This window comes from Poecile atricapillus, chromosome 8 (assembly GCF_030490865.1).
Source record: "Poecile atricapillus isolate bPoeAtr1 chromosome 8, bPoeAtr1.hap1, whole genome shotgun sequence".
NCBI lineage: Eukaryota > Metazoa > Chordata > Aves > Passeriformes > Paridae > Poecile > Poecile atricapillus.
Window position 1 is genome coordinate 23,685,271 of NC_081256.1, and position 18,184 is coordinate 23,703,454.

The 18,184-nt window shown below is 42.9% G+C and overlaps 1 protein-coding gene across 7 annotated transcripts in view; it reads left to right on the forward strand.

Annotated features, from left to right (window-relative positions):
- Positions 1–17,256, forward strand: part of MECOM (MDS1 and EVI1 complex locus) — a 329,863-nt gene extending 312,607 nt beyond the window's left edge. For all 7 annotated transcript variants that reach the window (XM_058843671.1, XM_058843672.1, XM_058843673.1 and 4 more), the window contains 7 exons: positions 5,221–5,387; positions 7,701–7,778; positions 9,514–9,683; positions 10,763–10,907; positions 13,603–13,839; positions 14,391–14,577; positions 15,526–17,256. In XM_058843671.1, the coding sequence (XP_058699654.1) occupies positions 5,221–5,387; positions 7,701–7,778; positions 9,514–9,683; positions 10,763–10,907; positions 13,603–13,839; positions 14,391–14,577; positions 15,526–15,660 (1,119 nt within the window). In that variant the 3' untranslated portion in view covers positions 15,661–17,256. The remainder of the gene's footprint in view (positions 1–5,220; positions 5,388–7,700; positions 7,779–9,513; positions 9,684–10,762; positions 10,908–13,602; positions 13,840–14,390; positions 14,578–15,525) is intronic.
- Positions 17,257–18,184: the final 928 nt, after the last annotated feature.

The following is an 18,184-nucleotide window of genomic DNA, read 5'->3' on the forward strand; positions in this document are numbered from 1 at the left end:
GGAGGTTTTGTAATTTTAGGCAGAAAATACGAAGAACCATGGCAAATAATTAAAACAATTTTACAAATAAATGGAAAGGAATTTGGTGAGCGCCTTAACAAAGCTTTTGTTCCACTGGGCTTATTTTTAAGACATGATCCATTCTGTTAGCTGAGTTTAATCCCCACCATTTTGTATGCATTCATACAAATCCAGTTATTCTGGAGCCGTTCTGCAGATCAGCAGGAGTTTCTTGCTACTGCTTCATAAAGTTCAGCCACGAGTGATGGGTCTCTTGAACGTGAATAGAACTCAGCCAAGTTCCAGGGCTGGCTGTCCAAATACACGCAGTTTCAAGATGACATGATTCACAAATTGCAGATTTTAGAGGCAGCATTGTAACTTCTGCTAGGGGAGGGAGAAATCCTGAGCTTTAGCTGTAGGGTTTTGAAGAGTTCCCCAAATAACAGTAGTAAAAATAGAAAGCAAACACTTGAACATTTTTTTTTCCCATGAGGTCTGGCCATAAAGTCAGTTGTTTTTGTGATAGTAGCAATGAAGGAGTGGCATTTGTCAAACATGAGGTCATGTAATTCATGACATTGTCTGCGAGATTATTTCATATCATCAGGTTATTCTTAAAAAGCAGCAACAGCAAACCTTCGCTTTATTTATGCCACTTTTTCTTGGGTTAGTTAATAAATTTTAAGACAAATGTTCAAGGGCCCTGCTGATGATATCTTGCCCGCTGAAATGTTTATAAATACTTGTTTTAGCCGATTATGGTAATGTCTGCATTTCTGAGTTGGAGCTGGGGAATTGTGACTGCACATTAGTTTGCGTCAGTCGGAGGTTAATAGCCTCTCAGGGAGGTGGGGGAAAGCTGCTTCCTTTTCCAGACATCTGGACACAGATAGAATCAACAACTCTTATATATGTAAATCAAAAGTTACTGTTCTATATAAAACGCTGTCATTCACTGATGGCAGATTAGGGCAATGGCTGTGTGTGAAATATGTAATAGGATCTTCTCCCTCTCCTGCCTCCTCAGAGGGCTTTCTCTGTGGCCATGGCAGTTCACTAATCCAATCCTTGGGATCAAGCACTGCTTCCCCCACCATGGGGAAGATTCCCCATTCAGGGATCACCTCAGCCCTTGGGTGTTGGGTTGGGGTGCAGAACCCCCTGAAAGCACAGCTGGTGGCTTTAGCCACACACCTGCCCCCCTGGTGGTCCCAGGGACCATCCCTGGGGAGGGGAGGTGACCATGAGCACCCACCCCACCCCCCAGGACAGACAGGCTCACCAGCACCTCTCTCCAGGAGCTTGGTGGGTTGAGCAGCATCTCCATGGCCAGCACAGCTCCTGTGGAGGCAGGTCTGGCTTTGCCATCAGTACTGACGGTGTTTGGGAGGAGGAGGAGCTACTTCACTTGTGCTTCAGCTGGAAGAGGGAGTTTTGTGATGGAAGAAGGAAAGTCATCTCCTGGGTTAACATTTAGTCATTGCAAAAAGAGGAGGGGAAAGGGTAGGAACAAAATAGTGATTTTTAGAATCACTGGAGATTACCAGTGGGTCCACCTTGGGGTGTCCCTGGGCCCTGAACTGTGGCAATAAAATGTGTCTGTAAATGCCATAGGCAGAAGGGTGAGCAGGCAGAGGGTTTGTGACTGTTTACTGTGAGTAGCCAAATCCAGAACTGACTATGAAGATTTTACAGAAGATTCAGAGAAAGCTGAGTCACCAGGATTAAAGTAGTGATATATGCCAGTAAATACCCACTAATACCGAAGGGAAAATGTGACTTTTAACTCCTGTCATTCAGGAAAAAGGTCTTGAAGTTGGTAGTCTTATGAAAATATCACCTGAGTGCTTATCAGAAAGGAATTGAAAACATCATTATGTTATATTGCCTTCAGGTCTGAATACAGCTAAAGTTCCTCTCAAAAAGGCCATAGTAGAATTAGAAAATACATAGAAAAGTGCAACAATGATGATCACAGGTAGGGAACAGCTTCCATTCAAAAACAGACTAAGTAGATTTTGATTTTTTCATCTGGGAAAGAAATGCCTGAGGGAGCTGTGCCCCAGCTGGGTGAGCCCATGAATGGTGAGCAGAACCTGAATGAGGAATGCTTATTCATTAGTGATAACAATACAAAAAAAAAAACCAAAGCCAACCACAAAAAGTATCAGGCAAAAGGCTTAGAAGGAACAAAAGCCTGTATCTTCTCATATGCACCTAATTAAATTGGTGAACTGTCCTGGACAGAAATATAAATGGGTTTGAAAAGGTTTAGCCGAGTGAATAGGAGCAGGAGCCGATGGCCCTTCAGTGTTGTAATGGAGATGCAGCCTCCAGTGGATGCTCTTGCAGCTCCCTGTGCTGGTGTGTGGCACTGGGGAGATCTGTCCCCTGCCCACCCTGCTGTGTGTCCCCTGGAGCCACTGCTTGGCACCCAGTACCAGCTTCCAGCAGCTGGTGTCACAGGTGTAGAATTCCCTCTTGGTTTTGGTGTCTGAGTTAATCCTGAATGCAAAACCCCCGGATTTCTTACTGCTCAGCCGGGATTTTGGAAGTGGGCTGGTGAGCAGGGGCTGCCTGCACTGAAGGTGAAGGACAGCACGTTGTGGATCAGGGCTGCAGGATTCCATGAGCTGTAAAATGTCCCCAGAGTCCAGGAACCCATCTCACGATAGGAGTCGCTTATGGATGGCTCTGAGCACCAACACACTCCAGGACTTCTTAAGAAAATTCCCCAATTTTGGTTCTTGGGAGCCCTAACTCCAGCAGACAGTACCAGCTGTAATTATCCTGATAGCAGTGGAGTGACAGTGCCTCGGATCAGCAAAGCCGTGGGGACAAACACTTCCCACTGCTGCTGGTGCACTTCTTGAAAAACATAAATCATACCAGGTCACCACATAAGTCAGAGTTCAAAAAAAAATAGAAAAAAAGCAAACAAAAAACTAAACAGCAAACCAGCAAGCACAATAGTCATTCCTATGGTGAGAAACATATTTTTAGAAAGCGAGTAATACTTTAAAATAATTGGAAGTGCTCGTGTTTCCTCTGGATGAGGGATTTAAGATTAGGTGCTGATTTCATACCTATTTTGGGACTGATGTAATCCTGGAGGCAGTGTTGGAGGTAGAGCTGATCTGTGTTCTTGTGCATGAAACAAGAGTCTGTCTCAGTTTCTACTCTGCAAAATTCTGGAAATAAGAACTAAAAAATCAGCATGACTAAGCCATTTTAAATGTAAAGGGGAAAATAGTTGCTTTAATATAATACTGGCAGGGACTGTGTGCATGAGAAATTGTGATCCAAAATTGATTTAAACCCACTAGATAATGAAATGGACTTGAATATTAAATATACATAAATAAAACATTTATTATACTTCTCAGTACCCTTATTATTCTTCACCATAAATATGTGATATCATAACCCATGCACTGTCTTGTCATTGCTAATCAGCCCGAAGGCCAAAGGGCATTTTTCATTCAAACCATTTATTTTCAGCAGTTGTAAAATAGATGAGTGAATTTTTGTGGAGAACAATTAGAAGGAATTAAAGGTGGTGGAACATCTAGTTTAAAAGCTTAAGGAATCAATTCCAACTGAAGGAGAAGATGAAGTCGTATAAAAAGAAATATATGGTAATGTTGAGGTGTATGGGTTGATAATGACATCTCGGTGCTGAGATAGAATTACCTCCTCTCCCAGCAGCATCATCATTACATATCTCATGCCTGTGATCAGTACATGTCAAAATCCTTCATATTGACAAATGTGCTGTCCACTTGCATCTGTGGAGAATGTTTTAGCAGCTGAGTGATTATGAATCAAACCCCAGAGCTTACAGCCCTTACTGCCTCCCAGTGCTTTCACATTTGTTGCCTGACAAGTAAATGTATCTTGACTTCCCTCTGAGATTTTTTATTTTTTTCCACCGTGTTTGATGAAAGACATTTGGCAAATTGGCAGTGGTACCCTGTACGTTGCAATTTGTACTCAGCATTAGGAATCTGAGCATGAAATGAGAGGGCAGGCTACAGGCTAAAGGGAAAAAAACAACCCAGGCCAAAGGCAGAGCTAACCAGCATGGAAATAGTCATGCCAGGAGACAGCTGTGTAATTCTGCCAATGAAAATAAAATTAAATAAACCTGCAAAAATGCCCAGTTCTTCCAATTAAAATTTCAGTTTTCCAACAATCAGAGGAACCTTTTATGGATTTTGAAGAACGGTCTGTGGAGGTGTTCCAGCTGAGAAGGATTCAACATCATGTCTTTCATATAATTTCCTTCTTTGTTGCAAGCAAGATCTTGCACAGGGCTCATGCTGTGGGTTTTGTGCTGTGTAGGTGAGAGCTTGACTTTCTTATTTTCATTTGTTTGTGGTGTTGTGGAGAGGTGGATAGTTATTCTCACCTGTCAGTAGGCTCACCAGCATTCTTGAACTCTTCAAGTGGCAATGTTTGAGGTTTTGGAGGAGCTTTTCATGGTCTGTTCCAGACAGCTTAAAGGAAACTGTTCTCCAGAAATTACTTAATCCTCACTCCCTGAAAATTAGAGACAGCTAATCAGGAGTGGAGCCATCCCAAAACACACAGGAGTTAAAAGCAACTAAAGGTAAAGCAAGAATATTAAAAGGTGGAAAAAATAGCATAGACATCTAACAGGCAATGTGAATACAGAGCACCAAACCCACCAGAGTTTCATTTCTTCTGTGTTTATGTGATGGTCTTTGGCTATAATGGGCTAGAGCACTGGACTGGATGTGGCTGGGACATTGCTGGAGCCTTTCTGGATCTGGATTGTTGCAGCCCTTGCTTGAGCTAGAGTGTTCATGGGGCTTCTTCTGCAATATATGTCCTCTGCAAGTGCTTAAAAAAAATAAAATTAGAAGTTCAGTTATTATTTCTGTTCATTTGGTAATAAATACTCAATGATTTCTGCAGATGGGGTGCATAGACTTGTAGGCATGCAACCACAGAGCATGACTGCAAAACCTGGAATTTTATAGGAGCTGGGGCTTAAAAATAATAAGAAATGAACACTGGCTGATTATTACCCTCATGACCCATAATTTTCAATACTCCAGCTCTACACTGACTTTTTTCCCTTTTCTTCTTTCACTTGTCAGTCGACGTTCTCTGCATTTTGTGTTGCCGGTGGGGGCAGGAAGCCGAGGGGATTATTGACCTTGGTGGGCTGTGTGCTCTCTCCTGCTGCAGGTGTCAGCTATAGAAAACATGGCTGAGAAGCTGGAGAGCTTCAGCAGCCTGAAGCCGGAGGCCAGCGAGCTGATCCAGTCGGTGCCGTCCATGTTCAACTTCCGCGCGCCGCCCAGCGCCCTCCCCGAGACGCTGCTGCGCAAGGGCAAGGAGCGCTACACCTGCAGGTAGCCCTGGGGCCAGCCCTGCCCTCCCCAGACCCCCTGCTCTGGCATCCCACAGCGAGTCTCTCCGTGCCCACATGGGGCTCCTGGCCCTGCATCAGGAGCAGGGAGGTTGTTCCTCGCCTGTGCTCGGCGCTGGAGAGGCCGCACCTCGACTGCTGTGTCTGGTTCTGGGCCCTCAGTTTGGGAAGGATGTCGAGATGCTTGAGCGGGTCCAGAGGAGGGCAGTGAGGCTGGTGGATGGCTGAGGGGGCTGGGGTTGTTCATCCTGGAGAAAAGGAGACTCAGAGGTGATGTTTTCATCTCTACAACTCCCTGAAATGTGGTTCGATGCAGGCGGGGTTGGGCTCTTTCTCCAAGCAGCACTGACAGAACGAGAGGACACAGACTCAAGCTGCACCAAGGGAAAAATAGGTTGGATATTAGGAAGAAGATTTTTACAGAAAGGGTGATAAAGTACTGGAATGGCCTGCCCAGGGAGGTGGTGGAGTCACCATCCCTGGATGTGTTTAAAAAAGAGTGTATATAGCACTCAGTGCCATGGTCTAGCTGAGGTGTTAGGGAATGGGTTGGACTCAATGATCTTGAAGGTTTCTTCCAACCCAGTGATTCTGTGATTCTCTTTATTAAATTATTGGTGTCAAAAAACAAAGAGGTCTCCCTTGATGCCTTGGAGTGGCCACCTAGAACAGAGGCTAAACAGGATTAAGAGAATTAAAGTGAGTATTTATTAAAGGCCTTCAATAGATACACCTTGGGCAGTCAGAAGCCCCCCAGAGGCTGCCCCCAAGGTGGGTGACGGTCACAAGCTTTTCAGACAGTTGTAATTTTGGTCCATTTACATATCAGGGATTAATCCCCCAGTTACAGTTTCAGGTAATGAAGTAATTTACTCCAGCTTTTCCCCTCACAATTCACTCTTTACATCCCTCTGGGCCTGAGACAGTGAGGTGTCCTTGAGTTTCAGGCACAGAGAGGAATTGTTTTGTCTGACTAAAATGTGAAGACAGTAGCTAACACTATATGGAGTTTTAGAGTTATGCTCTAAAGCAGTAGAGGATTTGAAAAATATAAAAGCTAAATCCTACGGCATCACCCTGTATCACAGAAGTTTGATAAATGAGGTGGAAACTGTTATATAAACAATTCTTTTTTTTTTTTTTTCCCCAAATTTTCTCATCACTTTCGTATATAAAAGTGTGCTTTCATTATTGATTTTTTTGATCGTGAACTACAGACGTGTTTTCTCTCAGGCTTCTGGTTTTAATATCCAAAGGGATCAGTGATAAAATACATGACTTATTAGGACTTGTGTGTAGGGACTTAAAAAAAAAACCCACAATGAAGATAGTCATTGAATGTGCACCCAAAATGAATGGGAGCTTTGTCAAGGAGAGTGGAATTAGCTGTGTGGGTATTTTGAAGGCTTATACATCACGTTGTGAAAAAATAAATGGGATGTTAAAAGTGGAGGGATGCAATCTTCAAAGTCATCGTGTGGAGCAGGCATCACCCTCATTCACTTAAGAGAGTGCTGTGTGTGCTCTGCCCCCATGCAAAAATGGGCTCAATGTCCCCAACAGAACGGGCCAATTATAAACTGAATATTCATATGTTACTTGAATGAAGGGGAGAAAACTCACGATAATTTTATTTTATTTTTTTTTTGCCATTACTTTTCCTGTGACATATTATCGAGTTTGGAGAATGGTTTTTAAATTGCACTGTTTAGGTCTCTATATCATCTCCAGAATGTGCAGGCATTTGACACTGGCATATCGGTTTATCTGATCTTTTTGAAAACATGTCACCTTCTTTCAAGATGTGTTGTTATAGAAACATACCTTGATGGATTAGGTCTTTGAGTCTTGTCTGCTCTGATCCTATTCAGTGCACAGAACGGTGTCACGTTTGCTGACACGTAGAATTGGTTGAAAGCTTTGAAATTTGCTTACACAGAGGCAGAAATCCAAGGCTTTAATAACAGATTCCCTTGATTCCAAATCTGAATGAGGCTGATAATCACCCAGTGGGCTTAGAACCTTGGGGTGATCTTTAAAACAGGTTTTTCATAAACCCTTGCTTCTGCACAAGCAAAGCTGGTTGGTGCCAGCAGTTCCAGTCCCACTCTTGTGTGTGTGTGTGTGTTGATCCCTTACATTTGCTGAATGCTTTTATTAAAATGTTGTTGCACCAAAGCAATGCCAGTAGGACCATATCGTGATGATTCCATTTGGGCTGTGCATCCAGTGCAGCTCAAACTGGGATGAAGGCACTGAAGGTCGTGTTGTCTCATCAAACATTTTCTTATCACAGATACTGTGGCAAGATTTTCCCGAGATCTGCAAACCTGACCCGTCACCTGAGGACGCACACTGGAGAGCAGCCCTACAGGTACCACACCCCTCAGCCCTGCCCGTGCTCTGGCCAAGCTTTAGGGTCCCTTCCAGTGCAGACGTTTTCTGTGAATAAAGCCAGGGAATTCAACATCCTTGCTGGACCAGCTCCAACCCTTCCTCCTTAGCTTTGGACCCACCATTGCATTTTGGTCTCAGAGTTTTGTGCATTCGGTGCTGCTGCGCAGTGTTGAAGCTGAAGAAAGGGAGAGTTTTGGTCTTAGTAAAGTTCCTTTGGCTGGGGCAGCTTCCCAGAGCAATCCCCAAGTCCTGCCTTTGCTGGCAGGGTGGCTGGCACTGCTCAATCAGTTCAGTAAGGCTCATGGACGTATTTTCCCTTGCAAAAATGTTGTTTTTTTTTTTTTTTATTGCAGTTCTGCAGTGTTATCTGCAGCCTAAAATTGGGTGATTTGTCAGTCATCTGATTTCTGAAAGGTCCCGGTTGCAAAGGCGTTACTGTATTTATTTGTTTCCTGCCAAATCTGGTTCTTTTCTGAGGTCTGCTTAACCAGAGCCCATGTGGGTGTACTCTCCTGTTGATAAGAATATGTGTGTGATACTGAATCCAGGACAGTCACATGCAGAAATGTGTATAAAGCTTCACCTTATTGAAAATGAAAGGCTAATTTAAACTGGAAAAAGGCCAGTTCATGTTCCAGTAAAACAAATGCACAGATTTCTGCATTTTATGAGCTGTAAAGAGCAGAGTAAGCTCATTGTTTGTGAGGAAACAATATGTTTTTTGCATCTAGTCTCTTTGGGAAATGAGATTCACATCTAATTTTATTGAAGGAAGGTCTTGATGCATGTTATACCCATCCACTGCATAAAAGCCACAAGCAATTAGTAGCATAATGGGTGATTTCAGCACTAAAAAAATTTGACATCATTGACAAGTGTAAGAGAGGCACGGGAGAAGTAAAAGATTGAAAAACTAAAGTGGTGAAGACTCTTGGCTAGTTGCCAGCCAGAGAATTTGGAATAGTTATAGTATGACTTAGTAATGGCTTAAAGAGCAATACAGTAAAGGCTTTAGGGACTCCAAATCGCTACAGAGTATGAAAATTGATGCCTCTGGTACCAGAGTGATAGACTAAACTACTCACATTGGCACAGTATTAAAGGTTGGGATTGTTTATTGCTGGTTTTTGCAAGATAACCAAATTTCCTCTGGGATTAGCAATCAAGCAAGCTAATTCCTCAAGAAAAGATTTAATCACACAGTATAATTTAGAATAGGAAAAGAAATAGCCCTTTTTACCTTATTTGAGCATTAGAAGAGATCTGTTTCATGTTTCTTCCAAAAGTGTTTAATTGTATTGTATTGGCAGCACATGAAACAATACAGTTATTGCTCTACTGTTTTCAAACTTCCCAACTTTGCATGCAACAGTTTTGAAAACATGGGACTCAATTACCATAGCTAATTTGATGCCATTAGCTCAGAAATATTTTGCTCATTCCTAGAGGCAGTATTTAAAATCTAAAGTCTAATGTGAATTAAAGCTGAAAACCCCACCATAGAAGTTATGTCTCCTTTCCAAGAGCACAGCTCCCCACTTAGCCAAAATTTGTCTTTATGTCAGGGAGGATTGGGCCTCAGCAGGGAACAAGGAGCTGTGGTTGGGTGCTGAGACTGAGCCCAGAAAGCTCTTCATGTATCTTAGGACAAATCTTACACTTCCAGCGACTAACAAACTCTTTCCTACCCACTTGTTTTGTTGTTTTTTTAGATGCAAATACTGTGACAGATCCTTTAGCATATCCTCTAACCTGCAGAGACATGTGCGTAACATCCACAATAAAGAGAAGCCATTCAAGTGTCACTTGTGTGACAGGTGTTTTGGTCAACAAACCAATCTTGACAGACATCTAAAAAAGCACGAGAACGGGAACATGTCTGGTATGTTCTGCCTTTTCCCTCCTGTCTCTCCCCTCCCCAGCCTGCCCCATGTCCCAGGGATTTCCCTTTCCCTGTCAGTGCTGCCCAGGGTCCACAGGCACACGCTGCTCCGACGGGTGGGGGGCTGCAAAACGTGTAGGTGCCTGAGCTCTGCTGACATTTAAAGTGCTTTGAAAATCCCAGCATAAACTCTCCCCTTGTGTAACTTAAGACCACTGGGTGATGCCTTTTCTTTTGGTTTTAATTAAGCCAACCCATGGCGTTTTGGGAACGGACAGGGAAAATTGGTTTAATCCCATCTCCGCAATCACTTGGCTCTCAATAGGAGTCCTAGATTTAGAGTCTCAGGGGGCACTCTAAAACATTTTCCTGGCACCTTTTGAAATATTCCCACTGTCAGGAGCTGAAAAGTGCTGGCTATTATGGAGCTAATGGTGCCTCTCAAGCCCCAAAGCAAATTGGTCGCTGCACAGCAGCAGCACAGGCAGTGACAGGAGGGGATGTCACTGGGCTGGTTTGGGTGTCTGCAGCATTTCATGGAAACCCTCTCTGCAGTCCTTTCAGTCTGCATTTTGCCTCAGTGGAGATAACCAGGGGCATGCAGTGAATGCAGAGCTGTCCCTTCCCCAGGGCTCAGAGAAAGTCTGACACTGGTCTCTCAGTGCTAATGAACCTGGGTGATTATGGCAATGGCTGCTCTATAGTTTGAACAAGTCTCATAGCTAAAAATTAAGTTCCATTTTCTCATTTAAGCCATTGGTCTAAGAAGGACAGTTACCAATGGACAGTCTTGGAATCACAAGGAGCAGGAGGGAGATGTTGAAATAGAGACATGGCAAAAGTGGTTATAAATCATGGAAAGGGTACCCAGCATGCAACCAAGTAATTTTAGCTGGAAATCACCTTTGCCCATGAATAATTATTAATTACTTGTTTTATGGCCAATAGCTGATAGTTCATGCTGACCAACCTTTGGGTCTCACCTGTTTTAACCAGAGTTTCAATTTCCTTTTGATTTGAATGCTTAAATATAGAAAATATAAAGGAGCAGCAACAGATGTCATATGTTTTGCTTTAAGGTACTGCAACATCTTCACCTCACTCAGAACTGGAAAGCACAGGGGCAATCCTAGATGACAAGGAAGACTCTTACTTCACAGAAATTAGGAATTTTATTGGAAACAGCAACCACAACAATCAATCCCCCCAAAACTCAGAGGAGAGGTGAGTTGTGTCTGATCTGCCTTCAGAAGATGCCCACCATTCTTTTCCAGGTCTGCTGACCTGACTGTTCACTTTTGATGATGTCTGGAGCCAGAGTTATTTTAGAATCTGGTTGCTTCAGTGGCCACCTTGGTGTCTTAGGAAAAGAATGTGTTGATTCCCTCCCCACTGTGTATGAAGATGTTCCAAGTGGACAAGAGATTCCATCTGTGAACACACCTTTCTCCTTGTATCTGGAGCTCTCAGTTTCAGGCTCCCATCGCTGATTTAAGTCTGCTGAAAAATTCCTTCTCTTTACATTCACTGCAGAACAGGTGAATTCTACATCCTGTGGCTAAATGTATGGAGCCTTAGGATTTTGGTGCAATTTAAATGTGTAATTAATAAAGTAGACCAAGCTGAATTCTTGGATCAAATGAAAGATTGTAGCTGGAAGTCCTTTCCCGTAAGTAACTCAATCCCAAGAAAGATGCTGAGTAGCCAAAAGCCCGTGAGGCTGCGGGTGGGCGTTGGGAGTCCACAGTGCTCCAGCATGTGAGAGAGCTTTTTCTACTAAGATTTATTAAGTACATGGGTGTTTGAATTCTTCTGAACTAACAGAAGAGAGACCACTTCTAAATATTTTCAGCTAATAAAAGTGCAGCTAAGCAGAAAAGGCTGTGGGATGGAGCCCCACGTATTTCTTTGGGATTGGTGTTGCATTATGCATTATTTTCCCTTTTGAATTGGCATTACATTATCAACATCAAAAAAATTTTACTGTTGGTGACAAACTTTGCTGTCTCCTCAATTTCTAGATGCCTTTGTGAAGGGATCAAAAGGGGGGACACAACACAATTTCCACAAAAGTATTGGATTAAGTGATTACATGCATATTCAAATTTCATTCCATCATGATTGGCAATGAGGGCTTGGGATTTTTTCCTTGCACATCTGGTCTCAACATGTCCTCCGACAGGAAGTCAGAAAAGTGGAAAGGTTGCTGGGTTGTGCAGTGTTTCCTTTCTAAATTTGGCACTTCAGACTGCTCTTGACAGATATTTTATCCCTGGCAAATTGCTGCATTTGAAAGCATAATTAGAGAATCTGTTTTCTTAATCACATGGCTTTTGTTACTTTGGTTGTAGTCCATCTCCCTTTCATTTCTAGCAGCCTCAATTGAGCATAACAAGCAAGTTGGCAGCTTAAACTGCGCTCAGCAATCTCTTATTTCTGCCTATTTAAATAAAAGATGATAAAGAGATATTTCTCTGATGATCTTAGAGGGAGGTGGCTGCTTCAGCTCTCCCTGTTCTGCACAACCTCAGATTTTTTTGATACTGTTCTAAAGACAGACCGTTCCCTAGAGCATTTTTTTCAATGCAATACTAAACTCATGGCAGTCAGCTGGAATTTGCTTGGAAAATAGATGAAACTCTAATAATGTTCAGGGAAACCGTGCTATAATTGTGGCAGAAACCAGCTTTGCTCCTCAGAAAGTCAAATGTTAAACACAAGCAAGGCTGTGAGGGTTCATCTTATCGTGCTCCAGCTTAGGGTCTATCCCATATTGTCCCGCACAGTTTGAAGCACACGGAGCCTGAAGCGAACTGCGTGTGGACAATAAGGTTTCCATTTTTATAACTGTATTCCTGGAAGAGTTAAGGACCTTTTGCACAATGAGAACAATAGATGAATCAAGGCCTCTGTGCTGCATGACGTGGTGGGGGCAGATGGAGTGGTAGCATGGATTTTGGGGGGGCTCCGGTGGGTGCTTCTGGTTGGGCGTTCGTTGAGGCCGTGGTGCCGAATTTCTTCGGCTCTCATTTGATGTGATGGACACCATGCAGCACTGGATGCTCTGAACCCTACGGGGTTGAGACCATTACCAAACCAGCCCCTGCTTCAGCGTGGGTGTTATGTCCTTGATAAAAATCCTGTAGGAAGTAGTTAAGAGAAGTCATTGTCTGAGAGCAAAGGGCAGCGTAATAACAGCGCGTAGACCAAATGGTTTTCCATGTGTGTATTGCTGTAATTACTCATTTAATAAGAATAAATGCACTTAAATTGCCACATGACCTTTCTTTTCATTGCTTTTTACCCTTCAAATCAGTCAATAACCTAGTTCAGCACGGAGGCAATATTGCAGACCACTCTTCAGGTCTCCAGCTGAAGTCCCTTAGGTTCCCATGTATGAAATCCATACATTCAGTGAAGCAGTAGGGCTTCCAAAGGGGTGGTAGGGTACACAATTAATTATGCATGTGATTTTGACTTTAAAACTGAATGCAATATTGGATGTCATTTTTTGTTAAAAATGCCAGATCCGATTTTCAGAGTTTCTTGGCCCCTACAGCTTCTGTTAAAAGGCAGTGAGTTGTTTTTCTCAGACTACATATATGATTGGAAACTTGAGATGAAATAATGCATGAGAAAATTTGGAATGGTTGTGTGAACATGCCTCTGTTAGAACAGTAGTTTTAGCAGGATAACAGGAAAATCCCATGCTGTAATGTCCCATGGATTTCTGAGTGGAATTTTCTCCAATGCTGCCTGAATGTCTGAAGCTAAGCAAGATATAAAATACAAAAATCACTTTATTCTGCTGGGACAGATGCTTTTCAGATCTGCCTCCAAGAGTCTGCTGATGAGGAGCTTTCATATCTGATGTGTGTTTATAGTTTGCATTTGTTTTGGTACTTCGGTACTATTTCAGAATGAATGGCAGCCACTTTAAGGATGAAAAAGCCATGATAGCCAGCCAGAACTCGGATCTGTTGGATGACGAGGAGGCAGAAGATGAAGTAATGATGGATGAAGAGGATGAAGAGAGCGAAATGGCAGGGAAAGCAGTCAAAGAGCCCGTGACGAGTGACATGCATGAGGGCACCCCCGAGGAGGATTATGAGGAAACGAGTACTTTGGACATGAACTGCAAAGCTTCCCCTGGCAGGTTGGTTCCTTCCGAGTATTGGTGTGCCCGATAGGCGGAATAAAAAACAATAAACCATACGAGAGTGCCAGCACCAAACCGGCTGCCGGTCCGGAGCAGCCGCTTCCCACTCACAATAGCGACGTGCCTCTGTGTTTGGGTCAACACCAGCCCTGCTTTCTGCCTCTTCGTGCAGCCTGGAGCCCTTGTTAGGAAAATGGACTGTGCTTGAGGAGCTATTGTGAGGTTCTGGCTGAGACAGGAAGCAGGGTGAGACAGTTCCATGGGAGAGACGTTATCTAATCCGTGAGCTGTCCTGGACCTCTCATAATGGCCTTGGGAAAGGCTGTGGAGACACCGTGAGAGACAAACTCTCCCTCCCCCACTCAACTGCCCTTTCTTTAGACCAGAAAAGGGAATTCCTTTTATTTCAGGACCACCATTCCACGAGGCAAGGTGGTTTATGAATGTGAGAAAGGGGGAAATTGCTCAGGTGTGTAAATCCGAGAAGATGAGGGAACGCAGAGAGGATCATTTCATTGACATTTGAAACCTCCATGGTGTTTTTGTAGGTATAAAGAAGAGGAGTACAATAAGACTGGACTTTCGGCTTTGGACCACATAAGGCACTTCACGGATAGCCTCAAAATGAGGAAAATGGAAGAAAATCAATACAGTGAAGCTGAATTGGCAGCTTTCAATGCTTCCCAGCTGCCAGAGGACCTCAAGCAACCGTTGTACAGGAAATCCAAATCCCAGGTAAAAGCTTAACTCAGTTAAAATGTTATTGTCGCCAAATACCCGCAGGATTAAGCTGTTAGTGTGTGGCAGGCAGGGTTGTTCCAGCCTTGTCAGACAGGGCTGTGCTCCATGTCCACAAACCTCAGGCTCACCCAACAGCCCACTGCACCCCTGAGACATGGCAGGGTGCTCTGCTCCCTGAGAACAGGGGATTTCCATACTTTTTTCTTACTTTTTTTTTGCTATTTTTGTTCTGCCTGCTGCCCACAGAAATGCCATGGTGAGAACTAGTCCCATCCTCTCCCCTCTTCAGCTGACACTGATGCTGTGGAGTTCAGCTGCAGCCTCACAGGGATGTGACTTGATCTTCTGGCTGGCTTGGCTCTTTGGTATTATTTTAGCCTGTTGGATGGTACCACTTCTGGGTCCTCAGCATGTTTTCCAAACAGCAATAACTGAAATGGTATCCTCGTGCTATTTTTTGCCCTTTTCTAAACATTGATTAATTAAAATGAGGTTTTTTTAGCCCCTTTGAAAGATTCCTGTTTTAAAAACTGCAGAATATGCATGTAGGAAAGGTCAGCAAAGGAGACTGTTATGTTTGGTGAAATACAGGACGAGACAAGGGATAATGTGATTCCTCAGCCTCTTGAAAGGAGCCTCCTGTGCCAAGAATCTGAAGGCAAAGGAGACTTTGGGACCTTGTCGACTATCAAAGGTTTCTCTGAGCTTTGTGAAACCAGATGAAAGCAGAAATTATTATTGCTATTAGTGAGTCAAAAGTGTCAGTGAAAGGGTTGACAGTGGTTTTACCTAAAGCATTTTGTTGGGGTTTTTTTATAACCGAGTTGAGCCCGGTGGCCGTAGCCTGACTGCTGCCCTGAGCGCGCAGGGGCGGCGCGGCTCCAAGCTCAGATCCGCGCCGCGGGAGTGTGACCTCTCTGTCCTCCTTCTGTCCCCGTCCAGGCCTATGCCATGATGCTCTCTCTCTCCGACAAGGACTCCCTTCATTCTGCATCCCACACTTCTCCCAACATGTGGCTCAGTATGGCGAGAGCCGCCGCGGAATCCAGCGCCATCCAGTCCATCAGCCACGTATGACAGTGCGGAGTCTTACCGAGGATGGGACCAAGTCCAAACCAGTAGCATGGCTCTTTCATATATGACTATTTAAAAGACTGCTGAGCAGAATGCCTTATAAATCTGCAGGGTCACTCATTTAAAGTCCGGTGACCTTAAACTGAATAATTTTAAGAAAGAAAAAAAAAAAAAAAAAAAAAAAAGAAAAGAAAGAAACTATTTATTCTCAATATTTTGTTTTGCACAGCAAAGGCAGCTGCTGACTTCTGGAGGATCAATGCGACTCAAAAAAAAAAGGAAGAAAAAAATAAAAAATGTTTCAGTGGATTATGTAAACTGGGCCGGGAAAAAGTGTCTTCCAGTTCACCCGGCTTTGAGGGGCAGGGGCAGAAGGGTTAAGACTGCATTGATACACACATGGGCACTCCTTTAAAGTAGGAACTGAATTGATTTTCTTTTTGTATAAGATAGTTTGACACAGGATTGGGAACAGTTGCTTTTATGTACAAATCTCTTCATTAAAGCTTTATGCATTTTAGCCCTTCAAAGAAAGAAAATAGTTCTATCAAATGCACACTATCCATCGTAAATGTAGAAAGAAGTAGCAGGGAATATTTTGTTCTCTCCGTAATTCTTTTGCCTTCTCAACTGCATTGTTTAAAAAAAAAAAGGAAAAACAAGGAGAAAAAAAAAATGATAGAAAAAGAAAGAACTCTGAGAAACAATACATAAGAGGCTTGTGTATATTGTAAACTATGAATGTTCACTACTCCAAGAAGCTAAATCATCCAGATAATTCCGTGAAAGCACCGCGTTCATCGACAGCACCACTAGTTCGAATCATTGTAAGGAGATTTTTAATTTTCGACAATCATGTCACTATTTTCTTGTATTGTTTCCTTTCCCCCTACCCTCTTAATTTCTCGTTTGTGTTGTGTGTACCGTGTATTTATTTGTTGGCAAACGATTGTTTGTTGATTACAATAGCACTGTTCCTGTAACAAACAGCACTGCTCCAGTCCCCCACTGCGTTACGATGTAAGGCACCCATGTACTTCCAAAAAAGTGAGGTGAACTGATCTGTGTATATGGGAGTGCAAAACAGTGTTTGAAATTTTCTTACATTCCTCTTTTATTTTATTTTTTTTTTTGCCTTTTAATGAACTAAATAACTAATAGATGCGACTTAGTTTTGTTCTGTTTTTTTTTTTTGTAATACAGTAAATTGATTCGATTGTATAAACAGTTATAATTTTTTCATGAAAGCATGATTCTTCTGATTAAAAAAACTGTACCCAATATTTTATGCTGGTTGTCTGCGAGCTTGTGTGATGTTATGTTCATGTTAATCCTATTTGTAAGATGAAGTGTTCCAAATTTATGTTTTAAAAAAAAATAAATAAATAACGGAAGGTATTCAGTTATTTTTGGGGGTTTTTTTGGCCTTTAGTGAGGGACCAGATTTATTTTTCCTTTTGTTTATAATCTCATTTTGAAATAATCGGCAAGTTGAGGTACTTTCTTTAAATGCTTTGTACAATGTAACTGTTACGCATTTCAGTACATTACTATGGGAGGATCAACTTTAAAAAAAAATAATAAAGGACTACAAAACTGAAGGGATCTATTTCCTTTTTGTCTTGGTTTTGTCTGAGTTGGTGCAAAAAAAAAGAAAAAAAAAAAAAAGAGCATTTCCTCTGCAGCAAAGATGGATCTGTGGGGTCGTGAGAGGATGGGGCACTGGGAGGTGTCTTGGATTTGGCCATGAAATGTGGGACACGAGCCAGAGCCTCTCAATAGAACGACTGTTGGAGGGGTTTAGTTAAGTCCTTTAAGTTTCAAAACACTACCTTGAAGAAGAGGGATATTTAGGTCATTTCGCAGAAGAGGTTGGTGCAGTGTCACCTTCAAAGGCGCTTGTGGAGCCCTGAGTTTGAGTTTTTCCTGCCTGCTGCTTGTGGGGACAGCGTTGGGAAGTCTTGGCTGGGGTGTAGTGAAATAGTCACTCACCAGAGTGATCAAAATCCATGGCTGAGAAGCTAAAAGAGCCTCCAGCTGTATAAAATGAGCCTTTTATGGTCTAAAAGGGGGTGAAAAAAGAGCATTTTAATTTCTGTTCACTTTGAAATCAGATCTGAACCCCTGCTTCTGGGCAACCTGTGGAGGAGGGATGTCAGGAAAAGCAGGCATTTTCCCAAGGAATGCCCATCATGCTGCTCTTCTTGTCAGCAGAGATGGAAGGGCTGAGATGCTCCTCTCTCAGCCTGCATCAGTGCACAAAGACCTCTGGTAGCTCCTAAGATATTTAAGTTATATTTCAGAATAACCTGTATGTGTCATTCTTGTCTTCGGCCCAGCAGTGGGCTTGTTTGGTTTGCTCCTTCAGCTCGAGACCCTTCTGCACAAGTGGGTGGCAAGCTGAGACCTACACCCCAATGGTTTTCATGCAGGAAGCCTAAACCCCACCTGGGAAAAAAGGTAAATAGGTGAAGGAAAAAATCCCCTGTGCATATTCTTGTTCTGCACTGGCCTGAGGCAATGGCCA